The sequence below is a fragment of the Scyliorhinus canicula genome, chromosome 17, assembly GCF_902713615.1.
Source record: "Scyliorhinus canicula chromosome 17, sScyCan1.1, whole genome shotgun sequence".
Classification (NCBI taxonomy): domain Eukaryota; kingdom Metazoa; phylum Chordata; class Chondrichthyes; order Carcharhiniformes; family Scyliorhinidae; genus Scyliorhinus; species Scyliorhinus canicula.
In genome coordinates this window covers 63,767,290-63,787,316 of record NC_052162.1, presented here as the reverse complement: position 1 = coordinate 63,787,316, position 20,027 = coordinate 63,767,290, and the positions used below count along the sequence as shown (strand labels likewise).

At 46.2% G+C, this 20,027-nt stretch overlaps 1 protein-coding gene across 2 annotated transcripts in view; it reads right to left on the bottom strand.

Moving 5' to 3' along the window:
* The window catches only part of trmt12 (tRNA methyltransferase 12 homolog), a 42,355-nt gene that overhangs the window by 8,026 nt on the left and 14,302 nt on the right, over positions 1-20,027 (bottom strand). For both annotated transcript variants that reach the window (XM_038775377.1, XM_038775378.1), the window contains one exon: positions 15,914-16,064. In XM_038775377.1, coding sequence (XP_038631305.1) covers positions 15,914-16,064 — 151 coding nt within the window. The remainder of the gene's footprint in view (positions 1-15,913; positions 16,065-20,027) is intronic.

Below are 20,027 nucleotides of genomic sequence, written 5' to 3'. Positions count from 1 at the left end.
TTCCTGTAGGGAATTTTTCTTTTGGTATCGTCGTGCGTTTAAAAATCACCATCGGTGGAAGCTTTTCTCCCGATGCCGTGCAACTCAGAACACAGGTGAAGTGTGTTTTTTCATGCCCAGTTGTTTTCAGCATGACGGATGATTCACCTTTCCTGTTGACAGTCCGAGTGAGAGGCAGGTCAAATGTCAGAGGAACCTCATCCATATTTATGATATTGTGCGGGCCAATGGAATGCTCTGCTATCTTTGCATCAGTGAATTTGCGGAAGTTTGAAATTTTTTCCTCGTAGTCGGGAGGGAGCTGCTGACACAAACTCGTCCGTACCCTGATGGACAGGCCTTTACGTCTCATAAATCTGAGACACCACGATGGTCCACCTCTAAAATTCTCAAACTTCATTGCGGTGGCGATTGTTTTGGCTTTCAGTCGGATCTGTACAGTTGAAACACCTCGGCCATCTGCTCTCTGCATGTTGACCCAGTCTTCGAGCTCATTTTCTAGTTCGGGCCATCTGCTTTTCTTCCCTCTGAAAGCTTTAGTTGTCTTTTTGCACTGAGTCAATTCCTCACGCTGCTGTTTCCAACGTCTTATCATCGACTCATTAAGACCAAGCTCTAGTGCAGCAGCTCTATTTCCTTTCCCAACAGCCAGATCGATCGCCTTCAACTTGAAAGCTGCATCATATGCATTTCTCCGTGTCTTTGCCATGATGAGGGTGACAAAATGACTACCGTAATCAGAATGATGGGATGTTTGAGCGCGCTCGATTTAATCTAAACAGTAAACTAAAAAGTTACATTGTTTTACCTTGACCCGTTACTCAATTTCATTGGTTTAGTGAAAAGAAAGCGGGAAAAATCCATAAATAAGCCGCGTCGTTGTATAAGCCGCGAGGTTCGAAACGTGTGAAATAAGTCGCGGCTTATAGTCCGGAAACTACGGTAATTGAATGTGAAGCAGCTTGGGTATTTTGAGAATGTGAAAATCATTAAATGTAAGCTTTTTTTCAAATTATCATGCGAGGTACTAAATGAATACTTTGCATCAGTATTCACCAAAGAGAAGGAATTGGTGGATGTTGAGTCTGGAGAAGGGTGTGTAGATAGCCTGGTTCACATTGAGATCCAAAAAGACGAGGTGTTGGGCGTCTTGAAAAATATTAAAGTAGATAAGTCCCCAGGGCCTGATGGGATCTACCCCAGAATACTGAAGGAGGCTAGAGAGGAAATTGTTGAGGTGTTGACAGAAATCTTTGGATCCTCACTGTCTTCAGGTGATGTCCCGGAGGACTGGAGAATAGCCAATGTTGTTCTTTTGTTTAAGAAGGGTAGCAAGGATAATCCAGGGAACTACAGGCCGGCGAGCCTTACATCAATGGTAGGGAAATTACTGGAGAGAATTCTTCGAGACAGGATCTACTCCCATTTGGAAGCAAATGGACGTATTAGCGAGAGGCAACACGGTTTTGTGAAGGGGAGGTCGTGTCTCACTACCTTGATAGAGTTTTTCGAAGAGGTCATAAAGATGATTAATGCAGGTAGGGCAGTGGATGTTGTCTATATGGACTTCAGTAAGGCCTTTGACAAGGTCCCTCATGGCAGACTGATACAAAAGGTGAAGTCACACGGGATCAGGGGTGAGCTGGCAAGATGTATACAGAACTGGCTAGGTCATAGAAGGCAGAGACTAGCAATGGAAGGGTGCTTTTCTGATTGGAGGGCTGTGAATAGTGTTGTTCCGCAGGGATCAGTGTTGGGACCTTTGCTGTTCGTAGTATATATAATGATTTGGAGGAAAATGTAATTGGTCTGATTAGTAAGTTTGTAGACGATATAAAGATTGGTGGAATTGCAGATAGCGATGAGGACTGTCAGAGGATACAGCAGGATTTAAATTGTTTGGCAACTTGGGCGGAGAGATGGCAGATGGAGTTTAATCTGGACAAATGTGAGGTAATGCATTTTGGAAGGTCTAATGCAGGTAGGGAATATACAGTGAATGGTAGAACCCTCAAGAGTATTGACAGTCAGAGAGATCTAGGTATACAGGTCCACAAGTCACTGAAAGGGGCAACACAGGTGGAGAAGGTAGTCAAGAAGGCATACGGCATGCTTGCCTTCATTGACCGGGGCATTGGGTATAAGAATTGGCAAGTTATGTTGCAGCTGTATAGAACCTTAGTTAGGCCACACTTGGAGTATAGTGTTCAATTCTGGTCGCCACACTACCAGAAGGATGTGGAGGCTTTACAGAGGGTGCAGCAGAGATTTACCAGGATGTTGCCTGGTATGGAGGGCATTAGCTATGAGGAGCGATTGAATAAACTCGGTTTGTTCTCACTGGAACGACGGAGGTTGAGGGACGACCTGATAGAGGTCTACAAAATTATGAGGGGCTTAGACAGAGTGGATAGTCAGAGACTTTTCCCCAGGGTAGAGAGGTTAATTACTAGGGAGCATAGGTTTAAGGTGCGAGGGGCAAGGTAGAGAGATGTACGAGTCAGGTTTTTTTTATACAGAGGGTAGTGGGTGCCTGGAACTCGTCAGCCTTGGACTGATATGTGGCAAGTGTGATTTCTGCCACAAAAGTGCCAGTCCATGATTATCTCCAGCAAGAGAGTTTAATCACCTCTGTTTCACATTAAATTGACACTCAACGGCATTATCATCATTGAATTCCCACACTATCAACATCGTGAGAGTTATCACTGATGGAGGCGGGGAAGTAGCATAGTAGTATTGTCACTGGACTAGTAATCCAGAGACCCAAGGCAGTGCTCTGGGGACTCAGGTTCAAATCCCACCACCGCAGATGGTGAAATTTGAATTCAATAAAAATCTGGAATTAAAATTCAAACGATGACCATTAAATCATTGTTGATTGTTGTAAAACCCCATCTGGTTCATTAACGTCCCTTCCTTTAGGAAGGAAAATGCCATTGTTAACTTTCCTGGTCTAGTCTTCATGTGACTTCAGATCCACAGCAATGTGGTTGACTCTTAATTGCCCCCTCCAGGGAAATTAGGGAACAACAATAAATGCTGGCCCAACCAGCGACATCCATAACCCATGAACAAATTTTAAAAAGTGACCAGTAGCCCAACTGGATACTCTTGCTACAACAGCAGGTCAGAGATTGGAAATTCTATGGCGAGTACCTCACCCCCTGACTCCCCAGTGCCTTGCCACTCTCTACAAGGCACAGGTCAATAGTGTGATGGAAAACTCGGCACTTGCTTAGATGTGTGTAGTCCCAAAAATATATAAGGTCTCAATCAGGCCACAGTAATCTGCTTGATCGGAACCACATCCAGCACCTTAAACATTCACTCCCTTCATCTCATTCACTCCATGGCTATAGTGTGCATCACTTATGAAATGCACTGCAGGAGCAGGAGGCCTTGTGGCACAGTGTTAGCACCCCTATTGCTGAACCAGAAGCTCCGGATTCAAGTCCAACACCAGGACTTGTTGGCCACCGAAGGAGCGTCATAACACGGTTAATAATCGGCTTGGGAATCCTTGAACTACTTCCCCCACTGTTCCCCAAAGGGAAAAACAATATGGGAGTGAAGACACAATTCAATAATACCTCCCAAATCTGTAACTGTTACCACCTAGAAGGATAAAGGCAGCATGCACATCTCCAAACTCCCTTCCAAGTCATACGATGTCCTGACTTGGAAATATATTATCATTCCTTCACTGTCACTGGGTTAGAATCTTGGAACTCCCTACCTAATATCACTGTGGGAGTACCTTCACCAAGTGGACTGTAATTGTTCAAGAAGGTGGCAATAAACGGAAAGCAATAAATATTGACTTTTCCAGCAATGCCACATCCCGTTGACTTGAAGAAAAAAGGATGTTAATACAAGACTTACATCTTTGCTTATCATTTCTGGTATAAATTTTTCTTAAGCATACGGTCTCAGGTTCAGGATCATGTTTCTCCATGATCAGTCTGACTCACTGCTGGAGGATAGACAAATTGTCCATCTGCTTACTTGACATTATCTAATTTTTTTTCTGCTGCATTTATTCACTTATGGTCATGCACAGTCCAACTGTACACTGGAGCACATGAAAAAACAACTTACATCCCAAATCTACCATTGCAGAAACTGGCTATAAGGCAAGAGGGCTGGAGATGACCCTCACTCGCTTCCTGATAGTAAGGAAACATTTGGCTGTTGCATTAGATCTTATCAAAATCATAACCCAATGTGTGAAATTGAACTTTTACTGCATTGCTACATGGCACCATACATTAATGCTGAATCACACTGCCAACTTTGAACAATTGGCCCATTTATTTCTCCACCGCATTATATTGTATAATGGAACACAGTTTGTATGGTTGTGCTACTTAAAGAATCAATTTTCTATTTTGTGTCCTGTGTCTAACTACACTTGTACCATACTGTGCTATTCTCAACTTTTGGCTACAAGTTAACATAATATAGGTGAAAAGTGAGTCACTGTACGACTATTGTCTTTCCCATTGTAGGAATTTCTCGCCCCCCAATTCATAGTCTCTCCTTAAAGACACAGGGGTGGATTTGGTCAACATGTCAGCATCACACAGCGAATCAGCAGCTGATTTTTCACTGCGCCAACCTTCTTTCTACTGAAGTTCACAATGATAATTCAAACACTTTTTGGAAATAATTTCCTCGCCCAATGGTCACGTTTACTTGGTTTGTAATTAAAGGTCTTGGCAAACATTTTCCAAATCAATGAATAATAATAACTGGCATGTTGAAAAATCCATCACCAATTTGCTATGTGCCTGCTTCGAAGTCCAAGTATGTGATAGTCAGGGGCACATAGAGGCGTTTCTGTGGCCACCAGCGGAACTCTAGGATGGTGTGTTGCCTCCCTGGTGACAGGGTCATGGATGTCTCTAAATGGCTACAAGGCACCCTGAAGCAGGAGAGTAAACAGACAGATTTCATTGTGCACACTGGTACTAATGACAAATGCAGGAAGAGGGAAGAGGTCCTGCAAAGACAGTTCAGGGAGTTAGGTCGGGAGCAAAAAAGCAGGACCTCTAGGGTAGTCATCTCAGGATTACTCCCTGTGCCACGTGCTAGTGAGGCTTGGAACAGGGAGATAGTACAATTGAACATGTGGCTAAAGAGCTGGTGTAGGAGGGAGGGCTTTAGATATATGGATCACTGGAATGTCTTCTGGGGAAGGTGGGACCTGTAAAAGGAGGACGGGTTTCACCTGAACTGGAGGGGCAGCAATATCTTGGGTGGAAAGTTTGCTAGTGTTGTTCGGGAGGGTGGCAGGGGAGTGGGAACTGGAACAGCAGACCAGTAAGTGTAGAGACTGGGGGAAAAGTGAGACTGCGATAAACATAGTGCAGAGTAAGAGCAGGCAGAGGGAAGCTGAAGGGCTCAGCGGGACTGTAGGTCTGGAGTGTGTTTACTTCAATCCAAGAGGAATAAGAGGCAAAACAGACAAACTGAGAGCCTGGATCACTGCATGGAACTATGATGTAATTGCAATTACGGTGAACATGGTTAAAGGAGGCGCAGGACTGGCAGCTTAACATTCTGGGATATCGTTGTTTCAGAGGGGACAGAAGGGGAAACAAAAGAGGTGGGGGAGTTGCATTGCTGATTAGGTAGCAGTTCACAGCTGTGTTGAGGGAGGACACATTGGAGGGTTCTTGTAGTGAGGCAATATGGGTGGAGCTCAGGATCAAGAAGGGTGAAATCGCAATCTTGGGAGTATACTATAGACCCCTCAATAGGCCGTAGGAGACAGAGAAGCAGTTGTGTAGTCAGATACTGAAACGGTGTGAAAAAAGCAGGGTAGTTGTGATGGGTGACTTTAACTTCTCCCATATTGAAAATTACAGCCAGTGGACTCGGATGGAGAGCAATGTATTAGATGTGTCCAGGAGGGCTTTTTGATACAGTAGGTTGACAATCCAACCAGGGAGGAGGCCATACTAGACTTGTTATTGGGGAATGAGCCATGCCAGGTGATTGATGTTTCACTGGGGAAGCATTTTGGATTTAGCGACTATAATTCTATAAGATTTTGGGTAGTCATGGATAAGGACAGGAGTGGCCCGCGGGTCATGCACCTGCAAATACCTAAAACTATTCCCTGCTGGCAATTTAAATTTATCCTCCAAAGCTTTCAAGCTGGGAAAGCTCCCATCTATAAATATATCCCCCATCATTCTAATTCCTGCCCTCCGCAAACTCCGGAACCCGCCATCTATCCTACCCGGTACAAACCTCTGTTAGTTATAAATCGGGGTCCAAATCGATGCTCCCTCCACTCTCTTATATCTCCTCCACTGCCCCCAGATCCTCAGAGCCGCCACTACCACCAGACTTGTGGAGTATTGGGCCGGCGAGAATGACAGAGGTGCCGTTACCAATGCTCCCAGACTGGTGTCTTTACATGACGCCGCCTCCATTCACTCCCATGCCGACCCCTTCCCCACTACCCACTTCCTGATCATGGCTATATTAGCCGCCCAGTAGTAATTGCAGAAGTTTGGCAGAGCCAACCCACCCTCCTCCCGACTGCGCTCCAGTAATACTTTCTTCACTCACGGGGGTTTTACTCGCCCACACAAAGCCCAAAATAATCTTATTCACCCGCTTGAAAAAGGCCTTAGGGATGAAGATGGGGAGGCATTGAAAGACAAACAGAAATCTGGGGAGAACCGTCATTTTCACGGTCAGTACCCTCCCCGCCAGTGATAACGGGAGCATGTCCCATCTCTTAAAGTCCCATTCCATTTGTTCTACCAACCGGGATAGGTTTAACTTGTGTAGTACCTCCCATTTCCGGCCACCTGGATTCCCAGATATCGAAAGCTCTTCCCTACCATTCTAAGCGGCAGCTCTCCCAGTCTCTTCTGCCCTTTTGCTTGAATCGCAAACATCTCCCTTTTCCCCATGTTCAATTGATACCCCGCAAAATTGCCAAATTCCCCAAGATTCGCATTACTTCCCCTATCCCCTCCAAAATGTACAAGAGCAGGTCATCTGCGTAGAGCGAGACCCGGTGCTCCCCCCGATTTCCGTCACCCCCCCGAACCAGCCCTTTCTAGTTCTTAGAGGCTCTTAACGTCATGGACAATTGCTCTATGGCCAGAGCAAACAGTAACGGGGAGAGGGGGCACCCTTGCCTCGCCCCTCGGTGTAGTTCAAAATACCCCGACCTCAGCTGGTTCGTACACACACTCGCTACTGGTGCCTGATAGAGCAACCGCACCCAGTCAATAAAGCCCTCACCAAACCCAAATCTTCCCAGCGCCTCCAACAGGTAATTCCACTCCACCCGATCAAGACTTCTCCGCGTCCATCGCTACCACCACTTCCACCTCCTCTTTTTCTGAGAGCATCATAATAACATTTAGAAACCTTCGAACATTGGCCTTGAGTTGCCTACCTTTAACAAATCCCGTCTGGTCTTCCCCTATCATCCCTGGGACACAGTCCTCTATCCTTGAGGCCAGTATCTGAGCCAACAGTTTGGCATCCACATTCAGTAGAGAAATCGGCCTGCATGACCCGCATTGCTCTGGATCCTTCTCCCATTTCAAGATCGATGAAATTGAGGCCTGCGACATTGTTGGGGGGAGGACTCCCTTCTCTCTTGCTTCGTTAAATGTCCTCACCAGCAGTGGGCTCAATATCTCTGAAAACTTCTTATAGAATTCCACCGGGTAGCCGTCAGGGCCCAGGGCCTTGCCCGGCTGAATGCCCTCCAGCCCCTTGATTATTTCCTCAATCTCAATTGGGGCTCCGAGCCCCTCCACCAGGTCCTCCTCCACCCTCGGGAACCTCAACTGATCCAGAAATTGCCTCATCCCCTCCACTCCAGCCGGGGATTCCGACTCATATAATTTACTATAAAAAAGTCCATAAACACCTCGTTCATCCTCGCTGGGTCCAGGACAGTATTACCGTCTCTACTCTTTACTTTACCTATCTCCCTGGCCGCCTCTTTTTTCCTGAGCTGGTGTTGCCTTTTCCCCATACTCATAGATCCCCCCCCCCATGCCTTCCTCAACTGTTCCACTGCTTTCCCTGTGGTCAACAGCCCAAACTCCACCTGTAACCTCCGCCGCTCCCTCAGTAGCCCTGCGTCCGGGGCCTCAGAGTATCTCTTGTTCACCTGGAGTATCTCGTCCACTAACCAATCTCTCTCAGCCCATTCCACCTTTTCTCTGTGGGCCCGTATCAAGATTAATCCCCCTCTGACTTCTGCCTTCAAAGCTTCCCAGACCGTCGCTGCAGAGACCTCCCCGTATCATTTGTTTCCAGATAGTTCTGGAGTGACTTGTTAACCCGCCCACAAACCGCCTCGTCCGCTAGCAACCCCACATCCAGTCTCCACAGCGGGCGTTGCCCTCTCTCCACACTAACCCGTAGATCCACTCAATGTGTGGCATGATCCGACACTGCAATTGCCGAGTACTCAGTGTCCACCATCTTCGGCATTAACACCCCGCTCAAAACAAAAAAGTCAATGTGAGAGTATACCTTGTGGACATGTGAAAAAAAGGAAAACTCCTTTGTCCTCGGCCATGCAAACCTCCATGGGTCTACTCCCCCGATCTGTTCCATAAAACCCTTCAATTCCTTTGCCGCAGCCGGCCTCCTCCCTGTCCTGGATTTTGACCGGTACAATTCTGGATCAATGACAGTGTTGAAGCCCCTCCCATGATCAGGTTATGTGACTCTAAGTCTTGGATCTTACCTAACACCCGCCTCATAAATTCCACATCGTCCCAATTTGGAGCATATATGTTCACAAGTACCACTCGAACCCCTCCAGCTTCCCACTCACCGTTATGTACCTACCCCCCTTGTCTGACACGATTCTCCCTGCCTCGAATGCCACTCGTTTGCTGATCAAGATCGCTACCCCCCCTGGACTTTGAGTCTAGTCCCAAGTTAACACTTGGCTGACCCACCCCTTCCTCAATCTCGTCTGGTCTGTAACCTTTAGGTGTGTCTCTTGTAGCGTTGCCATGTCCGCCTTCAGTTCCCTCAAGTGTGCGAACACGCGAGCCCTCTTGACCGGCCTATTCAGTCCTCTCACGTTCCATGTGATCAGCCTGGACGGGGGGGCTTCCAACCCCCCCTCCACCTGCCGACTAGCCATCACCCTTTTTAGGCCAGGCTCGAGCTCACGCCCTCCGCTTCCTCGAGTCCCCACTCGGGCTGTGGCCGTTTCCAACCTCCCATTTGTCCCCTAGTAACAGTTCCCCTCCTGTCAGCAAAGCAGCTCCCCCCAACCCCCCCCACCAACAACACTAAAAACCCAATCCCCAAGTCAAGCTCTAGCTTAACATCCGTCCAGCCCCCACTGCGCTTCCGAGAGTCAGCTGACCCATGCTGACTCGATAGAACATAGAACATTACAGCGCAGTACAGGCCCTTCGGCCCACGATGTTGCACCGTCCTGTGAAACCCTTCTAAAGTCCCTCTACACTATTCCCTTATCATCCATATGCCTATCCAATGACCATTTGAATGCGTTTAGTGTTGGCGAGTCCACTACTGTTGCAGGCAGGGCATTCCACGCCCTTACTACTCTGAGTAAAGAACCTACCTCTGACATCTGTCCTATATCTATCTCCCCTCAATTTAAAGCTATGTCCCCTCGTGCTGGACATCACCATCCGAGGAAAAAGGCTCTCAATGTCCACCCTATCTAATCCACTGATCATCTTGTATGCCTCAATTAAGTCACCTCTTAACCTTCTTCTCTCTAACGAAAACAGCCTCAAGTCCTTCAGCCTTTCCTCATATGATCTTCCCTCCATACCAGGCAACATTCTTGTAAATCTCCTCTGTACCCTTTCCAATGCTTCCACATCCTTCCTATAATGTGGCGACCAGAACTGCACACAATACTCCAAATGCGGCCGCACCAGAGTTTTGTACAACTGCAACATGACCTCATGGCTCCGAAACTCAATTCCTCTACCAATAAAATCTAACACACCGTACGCCTTCCTAACAACCCTCTCAACCTGGGTGGCAACTTTCAGTGATCTATGGACATGGACACCGAGATCTCTCTGCTCGTCCACACTACCAAGAATCTTACCATTAGCCCAGTACTGGGCAGCATGGTAGCACTGGGCAGCATGGTAGCATGGTGGTTAGCATCAATGCTTCACAGCTCCAGGGTCCCAGGTTCGATTCCCGGCTGGGGCACTGTCTGTGCGGAGTCTGCACGTCCCCCCCGTGTATGCGTGGGTTTCCTCCGGGTGCTCCGGTTTCCTCCCACAGTCCAAAGATGTGCGCGTTAGGTGGATTGACCAGGCTAAATTGCCCTTAGTGTCCTAAAAAATAATGTTAATGGGGGTTGTTGGGTTACTGGTATAGGGTGGATACGTGGGCGTGAGTAGGGTGATCATTGCTCGGCAACATTGAGGGCCGAAGGGCCTGTTCTGTGCTGTACTGTTCTAATTCTAATACTCTGCCTTCCTGTTATTCCTTCCAAAATGAATCACCTCACACTTTTCTGCATTAAACTCCATTTGCCACCTGTCAGCCCAGCTCTGCAGCTTATCTATGTCCCTCTGTAACTTGTAACATCCTTCTGCACTGTCCACAACTCCACCGACTTTAGTGTCATCTGCAAATTTACTCACCCATCCTTCTACGCCCTCCTCCAGGTCATTTATAAAAATGACAAACAGCAACGGCCCCAAAACAGATCCTTGTGGCACACCACTAGTAACTGGACACCAGTCAGAGCATTTCCCATCAACCACCACTCTTTGTCTTCTATCAGCTAGCCAATTTCTGATCCAAACTGCTAAATCACCCTAAATCCCATGCCTCTGTATTTTCTGCAATAGCCTACCGTGGGGAACCTTATCAAATGCTTTACTGAAATCCATATACACCACACCAACTGCTTTACCCTCATCCACCTGTTTGGTCACCATCTCGAAGAACTCAATGAGGTTTGTGAGGCACGACCTACCCTTCACAAAACCATGTTGGCCATCTCTAATCAAATTATTCCTTTCCAGATGATTATACATCCTATCTCTTATAAACCTTTCCAAGACTTTTCCCACAACAGAAGTAAGGCTCACTGGTCTATAGTTACCGGGGTTATCTCTACCCCCCTTCTTGTACAAGGGGACAACATTTGCTATCCTCCAGTCCTCTGGCACTATTCCTGTAGACAAAGATTGGTGCTGAAGTGGTGCTCCCACTTCAGCACCAAGCAGTCTGTCTCCCTATTGTACTCGCCTCTCTCCCCCCGACCCCCACATGAATAAATATTTTAAAAGCATCAAATTCCCCAGTAAACAAACAGAAAAAACAGTGAAGAAACAATCACTTTAGAAAAATAGTCACCCAAAAAGCAAAACTAAATTCAAAGCCCATCCCCCCCCCTCCAAGGTCAAGACAGATCAACCTTTAACCATCCACACAGCCCATTATTTCACATAGAGCTACTTACATTTTTACAATCCAGCACCACAAATCGCCGCCACAGTACTTCTCCAAGGCTTAAGTGTCTTTTAATTCACCTCCAGCTTCATTTCTTTTATAAAGGTCCATACTTCGTCTGTTGTTTCAAAGTAGAACTCCCGTTCCTAATGTGTGACCCATAGGTGGGCCGAGTACAGTATCCCGAACTTCACCCCCTTCTTAAAGAGGGTTGTTTTTGCCCGATTGAACCCAACTCGCCTCTTGGCCAAATCCACTCCCAGGTCCTGATAAATGCGCAACTCAAAGTTCTCCTACTTGCTGCTTCCTTCTTTCTTGGCCCACCGCAAAACGTGTTCCTTGTCTATGAAACGGTGAAAATGTACCACCATGGCCCTCGGTGGCTCGTTCACGCTGGGCTTCCTCGCGAGAGCTCTGTGCGCTCTGTCCAATTCCATGGGCCGAGGGAACGCCCCAGCCCCCATCAACTTCTCCAACATGTCCGTCATATAGGCCCTTGCATCCGATCCCTTACTGCCTTCAGGGAGGTCAACAATTCTGAGATTCTGCCTCCTGGACCTCTTCTCCAGCCTCTCCTGCATTCTTTTCTGGCGGTCGTTTATCATCCCCACCTGCTTTCCAGCACAGTTATATACTCCTCGTGCTCGGACAACGTTTGTTCGACCTCCTGGATCGCTCTCCCATGGGTTTCCTGATTCTGAACCACTTGATCAATCGAAGCCTTAATCGGGACCAGCATGTTCTTCTTCAGCTTGGCGAGGCAATCCTCAAAAAACTTCACCAGCTGCTCCGTCGACCACTGTGCCGTCTCCCCGCGGTCCTTGCCCTCCGCCATGCTGTCCCGTGTTACCAGCTCTGCTTGCGTCTCCCTTATAGGACTTTGCAGTGGCGTGCAGAAGGGGGGCCGACGGTGCGTTGGCCCCGGGCATCCATTGGATGGGGGCATCAATCAGAGGCTATTGCTCTCCCCAATGTCACCCAGATGCCTAAATTTTTCCACCTGAATTTAACAAATTGTTTTGCTGGGGCGGGGGGGGGGGGGGGCCTCACAATCAAATCCAGTGACTACCGACATGTACCTTGTGTCAGGGTGAGGTGACTGCGCTCCCAGACTCCCCCGCGGTGGGGAAACCGCTCTATCCGCCGCGTGGGCGGGCGGCCCGGGACTGCGCATGTCCAAGGGAGGAGGAGCTCCTCACATGCAGGGAAAGGCCCCGCCCCCTGATCTGCGTGCTGAGATGTTGACCAATGAAAAAAGATTGAGGACCGGAGGGACTGTGGTTCTCCAGCCAATCAGAGCACGGGCTTTGTGCGAGTGATAATTGAGCTTTCACACCGACGGAATCTTCCTCCTGTCTCCAACATCTGTGAGTAAAACACTTTCTTTTCTCCCCCTTTCCATTTCTTTTTTCATTCTGACCATCAATTGGTCACTTGCAGCAACTGAAGGGAAAGGAAGTGAATCCAGGGAGGGTTCAGACTCTGGAAAGCTTGGCCCAGGTCTCTCTCTTAAAAATATTGACATCCTTTGCTCCCTCAGTTTGACACATGAAATGAAATGAAAATCGCTTATTGTCAGGGGCTGTTTAGCACAGGGCTACATTGCTGGCTTTGAAAGCAGACCAAGGCAAGCCAGCAGCACGATTCGATTCCTGCAACAGCCTCCCCAAACAGGCGCTGGAATGTGGCGAATGCAGAATGTGACAATAAGCGATTTTCATTTCATAAGTAGGCTTCAAATGAAGTTACTGTGAAAAGCCCCTAGTATTGACCAGGACACGGGGGTAACTCCCCTGCTCTTCTTCAAAATAGTGGCTGTGGGATCTTCAACATCCACCTAATAGGGACAGACAGAGCCTCAGTTTAACAACTTATTTGAAAGAAGGCTGTTCTGACAGTGCAGCACTCCCTCAGTTCTGAGTGTGATTAGGGATTCAGTCATTCACCCCAACTGCTGACACACCAGCGAGTTCACTCTGGGGAGAGGCTGTTCACCTGCTCTGTGTGTGGGAAGAGATTCTCTCAATTAACCAACCTGCTGACACACCAGAGAGTTCACTCCGGGAAGAGGCCGTTCACCTGCAGTGTGTGTGGGAGGGGATTCACTCAGCCATCCATCCTGCTGAGACATCAGTGAGTTCATACACGTGAGAAGACATTGACCTGCCCTCTGTGTGGTAAGGGATTCAGTCATTCATCCCAACTGCTGAGACACCAGCGAGTTCACACTGGGGAGAGACCATTCACTGCTCTCTGCACACAGCGGTTTAGAACATCATCTACACTGAAATGAAAATCACTTATTGTCACAAGTAGGCTTCACTGAAGTTACTGTGAAAAGCCCCTAGTCGCCACATTCCGGCGCCTGTTCAGGAGGCTGATACGGGAAGTTGTATTCAAAATGTTTTCCTTTCTCATAATATTTCTCAGTATTAGGCCTTATACTTGAGTCTTTGGGGCATACAATCAAGATTTGCCCCGGGCATCACCAGACCTTTGCACGCCACTGGGACTTTGTCATCTCACACGGCTACTTCTGGTCCAATTCTCCATGCACCGGAGGGGGATTTCTCCTTACTGTCTCACTCTTCACTGCTTTATCCCATAAAGTACAAAAAAAATGGGGCAAAAAGGTCCAAAAGTCCGTTATAAGCGGGAGCTATCAAATGTGCCACCTACGCCTCCATGGACACCACCGGAAGTCAAGGTAGGCCCATTCAAGGACAATGGAGGGAAGTTATACGTGGAACCACAGGAAGTGGGTGAAATCCTTAATAAGTACTTTGTATCGGTATTCCCCAGTGAGAAGGACATTACGGATGTTGAGGTCAGGGACAGGCGTGTGAACGATCTTGAGAACGTCAATATATCAAAGAAGGAAGTGTTGAGTATCCTAAATTGCTAAAGTAGGCAAGTTGCCAGGGCCAGATGGGATCTATCCCAGGTTACTGTGGGAGGCAAAGGGAGAAATAGCTGGGGCCTTAACAGATATCTTCACAACTTCTCTGACCACAGGTGAAGTTCTAGAGGTCTGGAGAATAGCCAATGTCGTTCCCTTGTTTAAGAAAGGAAGCCGGAAAAATCCAGCAAATTATAGGCCGGTGAGCCTATAGACAGAGAGTAGCGGTGGAAGGTGTTTTGCAGTATGGAGATCTCTAGCTAGTTGTGTTCTGCAGGGATCAGTGCTGGGACCATTGTTGTTTGTAGTATATTTAAATAATCTGGAATAAAATGTGGGTGGTCCGATTAGTAAATTTGCGGATGACACAAAGGTTGGCGGAGTTGTTGATAGTGCCAAGGATTGTCAGAGGATACAACAGGATATAGGTAGTTTGGAGACTTGGGCACAGAAATAGCAGATGGAGTTTAATCCAGACAAATGCGAGGTGATGCATTTTGAAGGATCAAATCTAGGTATGAATTATGCTGTAAATGGCAGAACCCTTATGAACATTAACATACAGAGAAATCTGGGTGTGCAGGTCCACAGTTCCCTAAAAGTGGCAACAGAGGTGGTCACGGTGATTAAGAAGGCATATGGCATACTTGCCTTCATCAGCCGGGGTATCATGTTGCAGCTATATAAAACCTTGCTTTGGCCACATTTGGAGTGTTGCGTGCAGTTCTGGTCACCACATTATCAGAAGGACGTGGAAGCTTTGGGGAAGAGTGTAAAGAAGGTTCACCAGGATGTTGCATGGTCTCGAGGGTGTTGGCTATGGGGTAAGATGGAATCAACTAGGATTGTTTTCACTGGAAAGATGGAGGGGAGACCTGATAAGAGGTCTACAAAATTATAAGAGGCATAGACAGGATGAACAGTCAGAGGATTTTTCCAAGGGTGGAAGTGTCAATTACAAGGGGGCACAGGTTCAAGGCGAGAGGGGGAAAGTTTAAGGGAGATGTGTGGGGTACGTTTTTCATGCAGAGAGTGGTGGATGCCTGGAACGCGCTGCCAGAGGATGTGTTGAAGCAGGCACATTAGCAGCATTCAAGACGCATCTGGATGGTTACGTGAATAGGGAAGAAATAGAAGGGTATGGCGAGTAAGGGCGAAGGCTTTCGTTTTTAGTTAAGGCATCATGATCGGCACAGATTTGGAGGGCCGAAGGGCCCATTCCTGTGCTGTACTTTTCTTTGTTCTTCTTTGCTTTGTGCTGCTGGCATGGACCATTTTCACCTCCACATTTGAGATAAAGAAGTCAGAGAAATATCAGCTTAAATCTATGTCCTGTCTCTGTGAAGTGTAAGACATTATGCTGTGCCACAATTACTAATATTTGTTTACTTTAATGGAAGAAATTTAATACTCATACATAAAGATCATCAGAGAGAAAGTGTCAATCAGCCACTTACTCATCAACAATGTTGCCTGTGCATACTGTGAATTTTTAAGTTCTTTGGGAGCTGGGTTGTAATTTGAGTCTATTCATTCTGTTCTCACCTGATACCATTGTCAATGTGGTGAACCCAGGCATCATCACCCAGCAGTAACGTCACCTTTGGAGTCCGAAAGCCATCAGCAGATACTCTGCCGGCTTTTGCAATTCGTTTTACTCCGAGTGCATTCGCAACCACCAGCCATACTTCTGGTTCTACAACACAAGGAACAAAGATAAAACCGGAACATTTTTTAAAGTTAACTCAGTTGTATACCAAGGATGGATAAAAATAACAGCTTGTGATTTTCATGTTACTCAACTCTTTTTGCCTCCCTTCTTAGCCATGTGATGAATCATTCTGCAGCTAAGAGAAAGACAGAGCACATGGAGACTTTACCTGATTTTATTTTCTCTGCCTCTCTGTTCGGCCAGACCCTGTTTAAATTATGTCCCTTGAGTGGAATAGCACAGTATTTTAAACATCTATCATGCCCAGGACAGACATGAAGATATATGTTTTAAAATTATATTTATTTATTGTTAAGTATATTTTGAGTAGCATTTTTCCATTTTTCCAAATAACACAACAAACCCTCAAAACTGTACAGTACAGCGTGAATATTTCTCCATATACGTACGAATACAGAAAATGACAGGATGACACCAACGTAGTTGGTTCAGCTTAATCATTATGCCTGGCGTTTCCATTTATATAAAAAGGAACATCGAAAGGACAAGCAAGAGGATGGTCTAAAAGGATAAAGCCGGGAAAACATGGCAAAATGGTGCACATCCTCGGGTAGAGTGCGCTGAAGGCAGTGCACGTTTTGCACAGTGAGGAAATGGTAGGGTAAAACTGTGTCTTAAGTTTGGCATGATATGCAGGCGGTATAATATTTTAAACTGAGCCTCCTTCGTTCTATTACAGACTTAGATTTTATTGGCATTTTCCTAAATATTGCCTCAAGTCTCCTCAGCAATATTCACTGCAAAGTCTTTTTCTCAAGACTGTAACGGCTCTAATGCATTCACACAGGATCGAGATCATAAAGTGTTATAAAGCTTGCTGATTAATTGCTTAGGTTCCATGGATATCAAGGTATTTTCCACTGGGGAGACACTAGCATTGAGACATAGAGATGTCTTAATAAGGATAAAGTCTCTGAATTGTAGATAACTGAAAAAGGGGTACCTTGGGACATCAAATTATTGACATAATTGCTCAAAACTTAACAAGGAAGCAGCACTAAACATATTTCCCAGCCTACAAAGACCTCTATTCCTCCAGATATCAAATCCGTCATCCACAAGACCTGGCGGGATATTTGGATTTCCCTGAATGCGACAGGGAGCGAAAGTTAAATTAGATCTCCCTTCAGCCCATGGGCCATCCTCCATGCTGTCAAAGTATTAATGATTAAAGGAATTTCACACTTGACAGACACAGGCTTGAAATCCCGGAGAAACAACAGGGCCTGTAAGGATTTTACAGACTGGCCAGCTTCAATATCGAGCCAAATGGTGGAAGGGTCCTCATTGACCCATTCTCGTATGAATCTAAGATGAGAAGCTAACTGATGTATTTTAATATTCGGCATCTCTAACCCCCCCCCCCCCCCCCCCCCCCCCCCCCCCCCCCCCTCCATCTCCCCATTTGAACTGGGAAGCTGCAGTATGGCTAGTTTTAGCATGTTTTTGTTTTGTTCTATATAAAAGAATTGAGGGGCCGAGGACCCGGGTTCGATCCCGGCCCTGGGTCGCTTTCCGTGTGGAGTTTGCTCATTCTTCCCGTGTCTGCGTGGGTCTCACCCCCGCAACCCAAAAAGATGTGCAGGATAGGTGAATTGGCCACACTAAATTGCCCCTTAATTGGAAGAAAAATAAAAGAATTGAGCACCCCATTAATTTCTTTCAGGACCTTAGCAGAAAGCAAGATTGGCAGCATCTGTAGAGGATATAATAACCTAGGCAGCACATTCACCTAAATCAGTGCTATCCTGCCCAGTTATCGGTAAGAGGACCAACAATGTAGGTTCCACTTGATGGACGCCGAAGAGTTTGCCCCATACAAATGTCTGAAAGAGTGGCTAACAAAAATACCCAAATAGGTAAACCCTGAGGGGGGACCATCTACATGGGAAATTAGCAAAGGGTCGAGGTCTCCCTCTAAGCCTTCCGAGAGGCATAGCCTCAGCTTTCATAAAATTGATTTTATAACCCAAGGAAAGACGGAGTCTACCCACCACATCAATAATAGTGGAACAGAAACATCAGGTTTAGATACAAATAGCAACATGTCATCCACGTATATTTTAATTTTATGTTGCTTTCCTCCAAAAATAATCCAAATACCAAAGCATCATGTCTAATTGCTTGCGCGAGGGGCTCAATAGCTATTGCGAACAAAAACGGGGATAACCCTGCACAGACCCTCGCTGGAGACTAAAATTATCAGATCTATAAGTTAGTAAGAACTGCCGCCAGTGGATTTTTATAAAACACGTGTATCCACTTAACAAACTCCCCTCCCAAACCAAACCTCTGCAACTTATAGAATAAATAATACCATTCCACCCGACCAAAAGCTTTCTCTGCATCCAGAGTTCACTTAACTATCTACCGCCTGCATTTGAAAGACCTGAATGATATTTAATAACCTGACATTGTTAAATAAATTCCGGCCCTTTTTGAACCCAGTCTGATCACCCTCGATAGTCAGGAGGAGGAATCTTTCTCGGCACAGCACCAGCACTTTAGACAACATTTTTGTGCGGGTTTGGCCTATTGCATGCACACACTTCAGGATGCTTGCCTGCCTTGAAAATTAAGGAAATATTCACTTCACAAAGCGACTGCGGCAACAGAACTGCTTCAAATGAGTGGTTATACATACCAAAGGATTCACTGGCAAGTCTTTAAATTCCTTTTAAATGGATTATTAATATCCTCCATCTTAATCACCCTGTTATCCTTGGAGTCGAGCAGGAGGGAATAGCCCTGGAGATTGCCGTTTTCCTGGTAAGTAAAGCTAGATATCTACTCGGTTTGTTTCCAAACTCGTATAGCTTTTGTTTGGTAAACTTTATACTCCTCTCAGCAATGAATGGTTAGGTTTCCTGCCATACTGCCTCTCTCTTTCAATAAATTTTACTTCGAGCTGGCGCATTCGCTTTTTCATTTACATTTTTTGTTGGCTGTATACGAGATGACCAAAACCCGAGCACAAGCCTCACAGGTTTCCCACAGGACTTTTCTTTTTATAAATTTAGATTACCCTATTTATTTTTTCCAATTAAGAGGCAATTTAGCGTGGCCAGTCCACCTACCCTGCGCATCTTTGGGTTGCGGGGGTGAAACCCACCATTATAAGTAATGAATAATAGATCAGAAGAAAAGATGGATATTTATCACACAGCCCTAGCGACATACAACCTGCACAGTGCACTCCTTAACTAGATGCAACATGCTGAGGGGTGTTTTCCATTCAAGACAAATTGGTGCCCTTGGTATTCTTAAGGATAAAACATTCATTGTGGTGCTCAATCGCTAGATCAGTCCAATCAGCATGATAAATAATTACACAGAATCAGGAAGGAATTATAATGACAAGGGATGGAGTCCAGATTTTACAGTGAACTGCAAATTGTTACTCCAAAGTATTGTCTTTCACAGAGTTCACAAAGGCCATGGCCTTAGCTGGACTGTCAAGCATTTTTACAGAGTTGTCAAACGTCATTCTCAAGTGTAGCAGGATACAGTAGGTAATATCGCACTCTGATACCCTTCAGCCATTTTCTAACTTAATTGAAACACTTGCGCCTCTGTTGTATTGCCGCCAAAAATCTTGGAAGAAAGAGACCCTTGCTCCATCATAGCTTGGCTCTATTATGTCTAGCTGCCTTCAAAACTCTTTGGTGATCTACAAAGTTATGAAAACGCATATAAACAGGTGAATGCCCCGAGGCCTCATGGACAAGATACGATGTGCTGCCATATTAAGAAAACATGGTAGCAAGTTCTCAAAGAATTTAACTGGGAGCTTATCCTCAACTCCCCCCTGGTAAACTGACAACCCGGACATTTTCCCTCTTGCCTCAGTTTCCCAGATCGTCCAAGAATTCTGACATACTATGTATCTACTTTTCCAAGGATTGCAAGGGAGCCTCAACCGAGAAA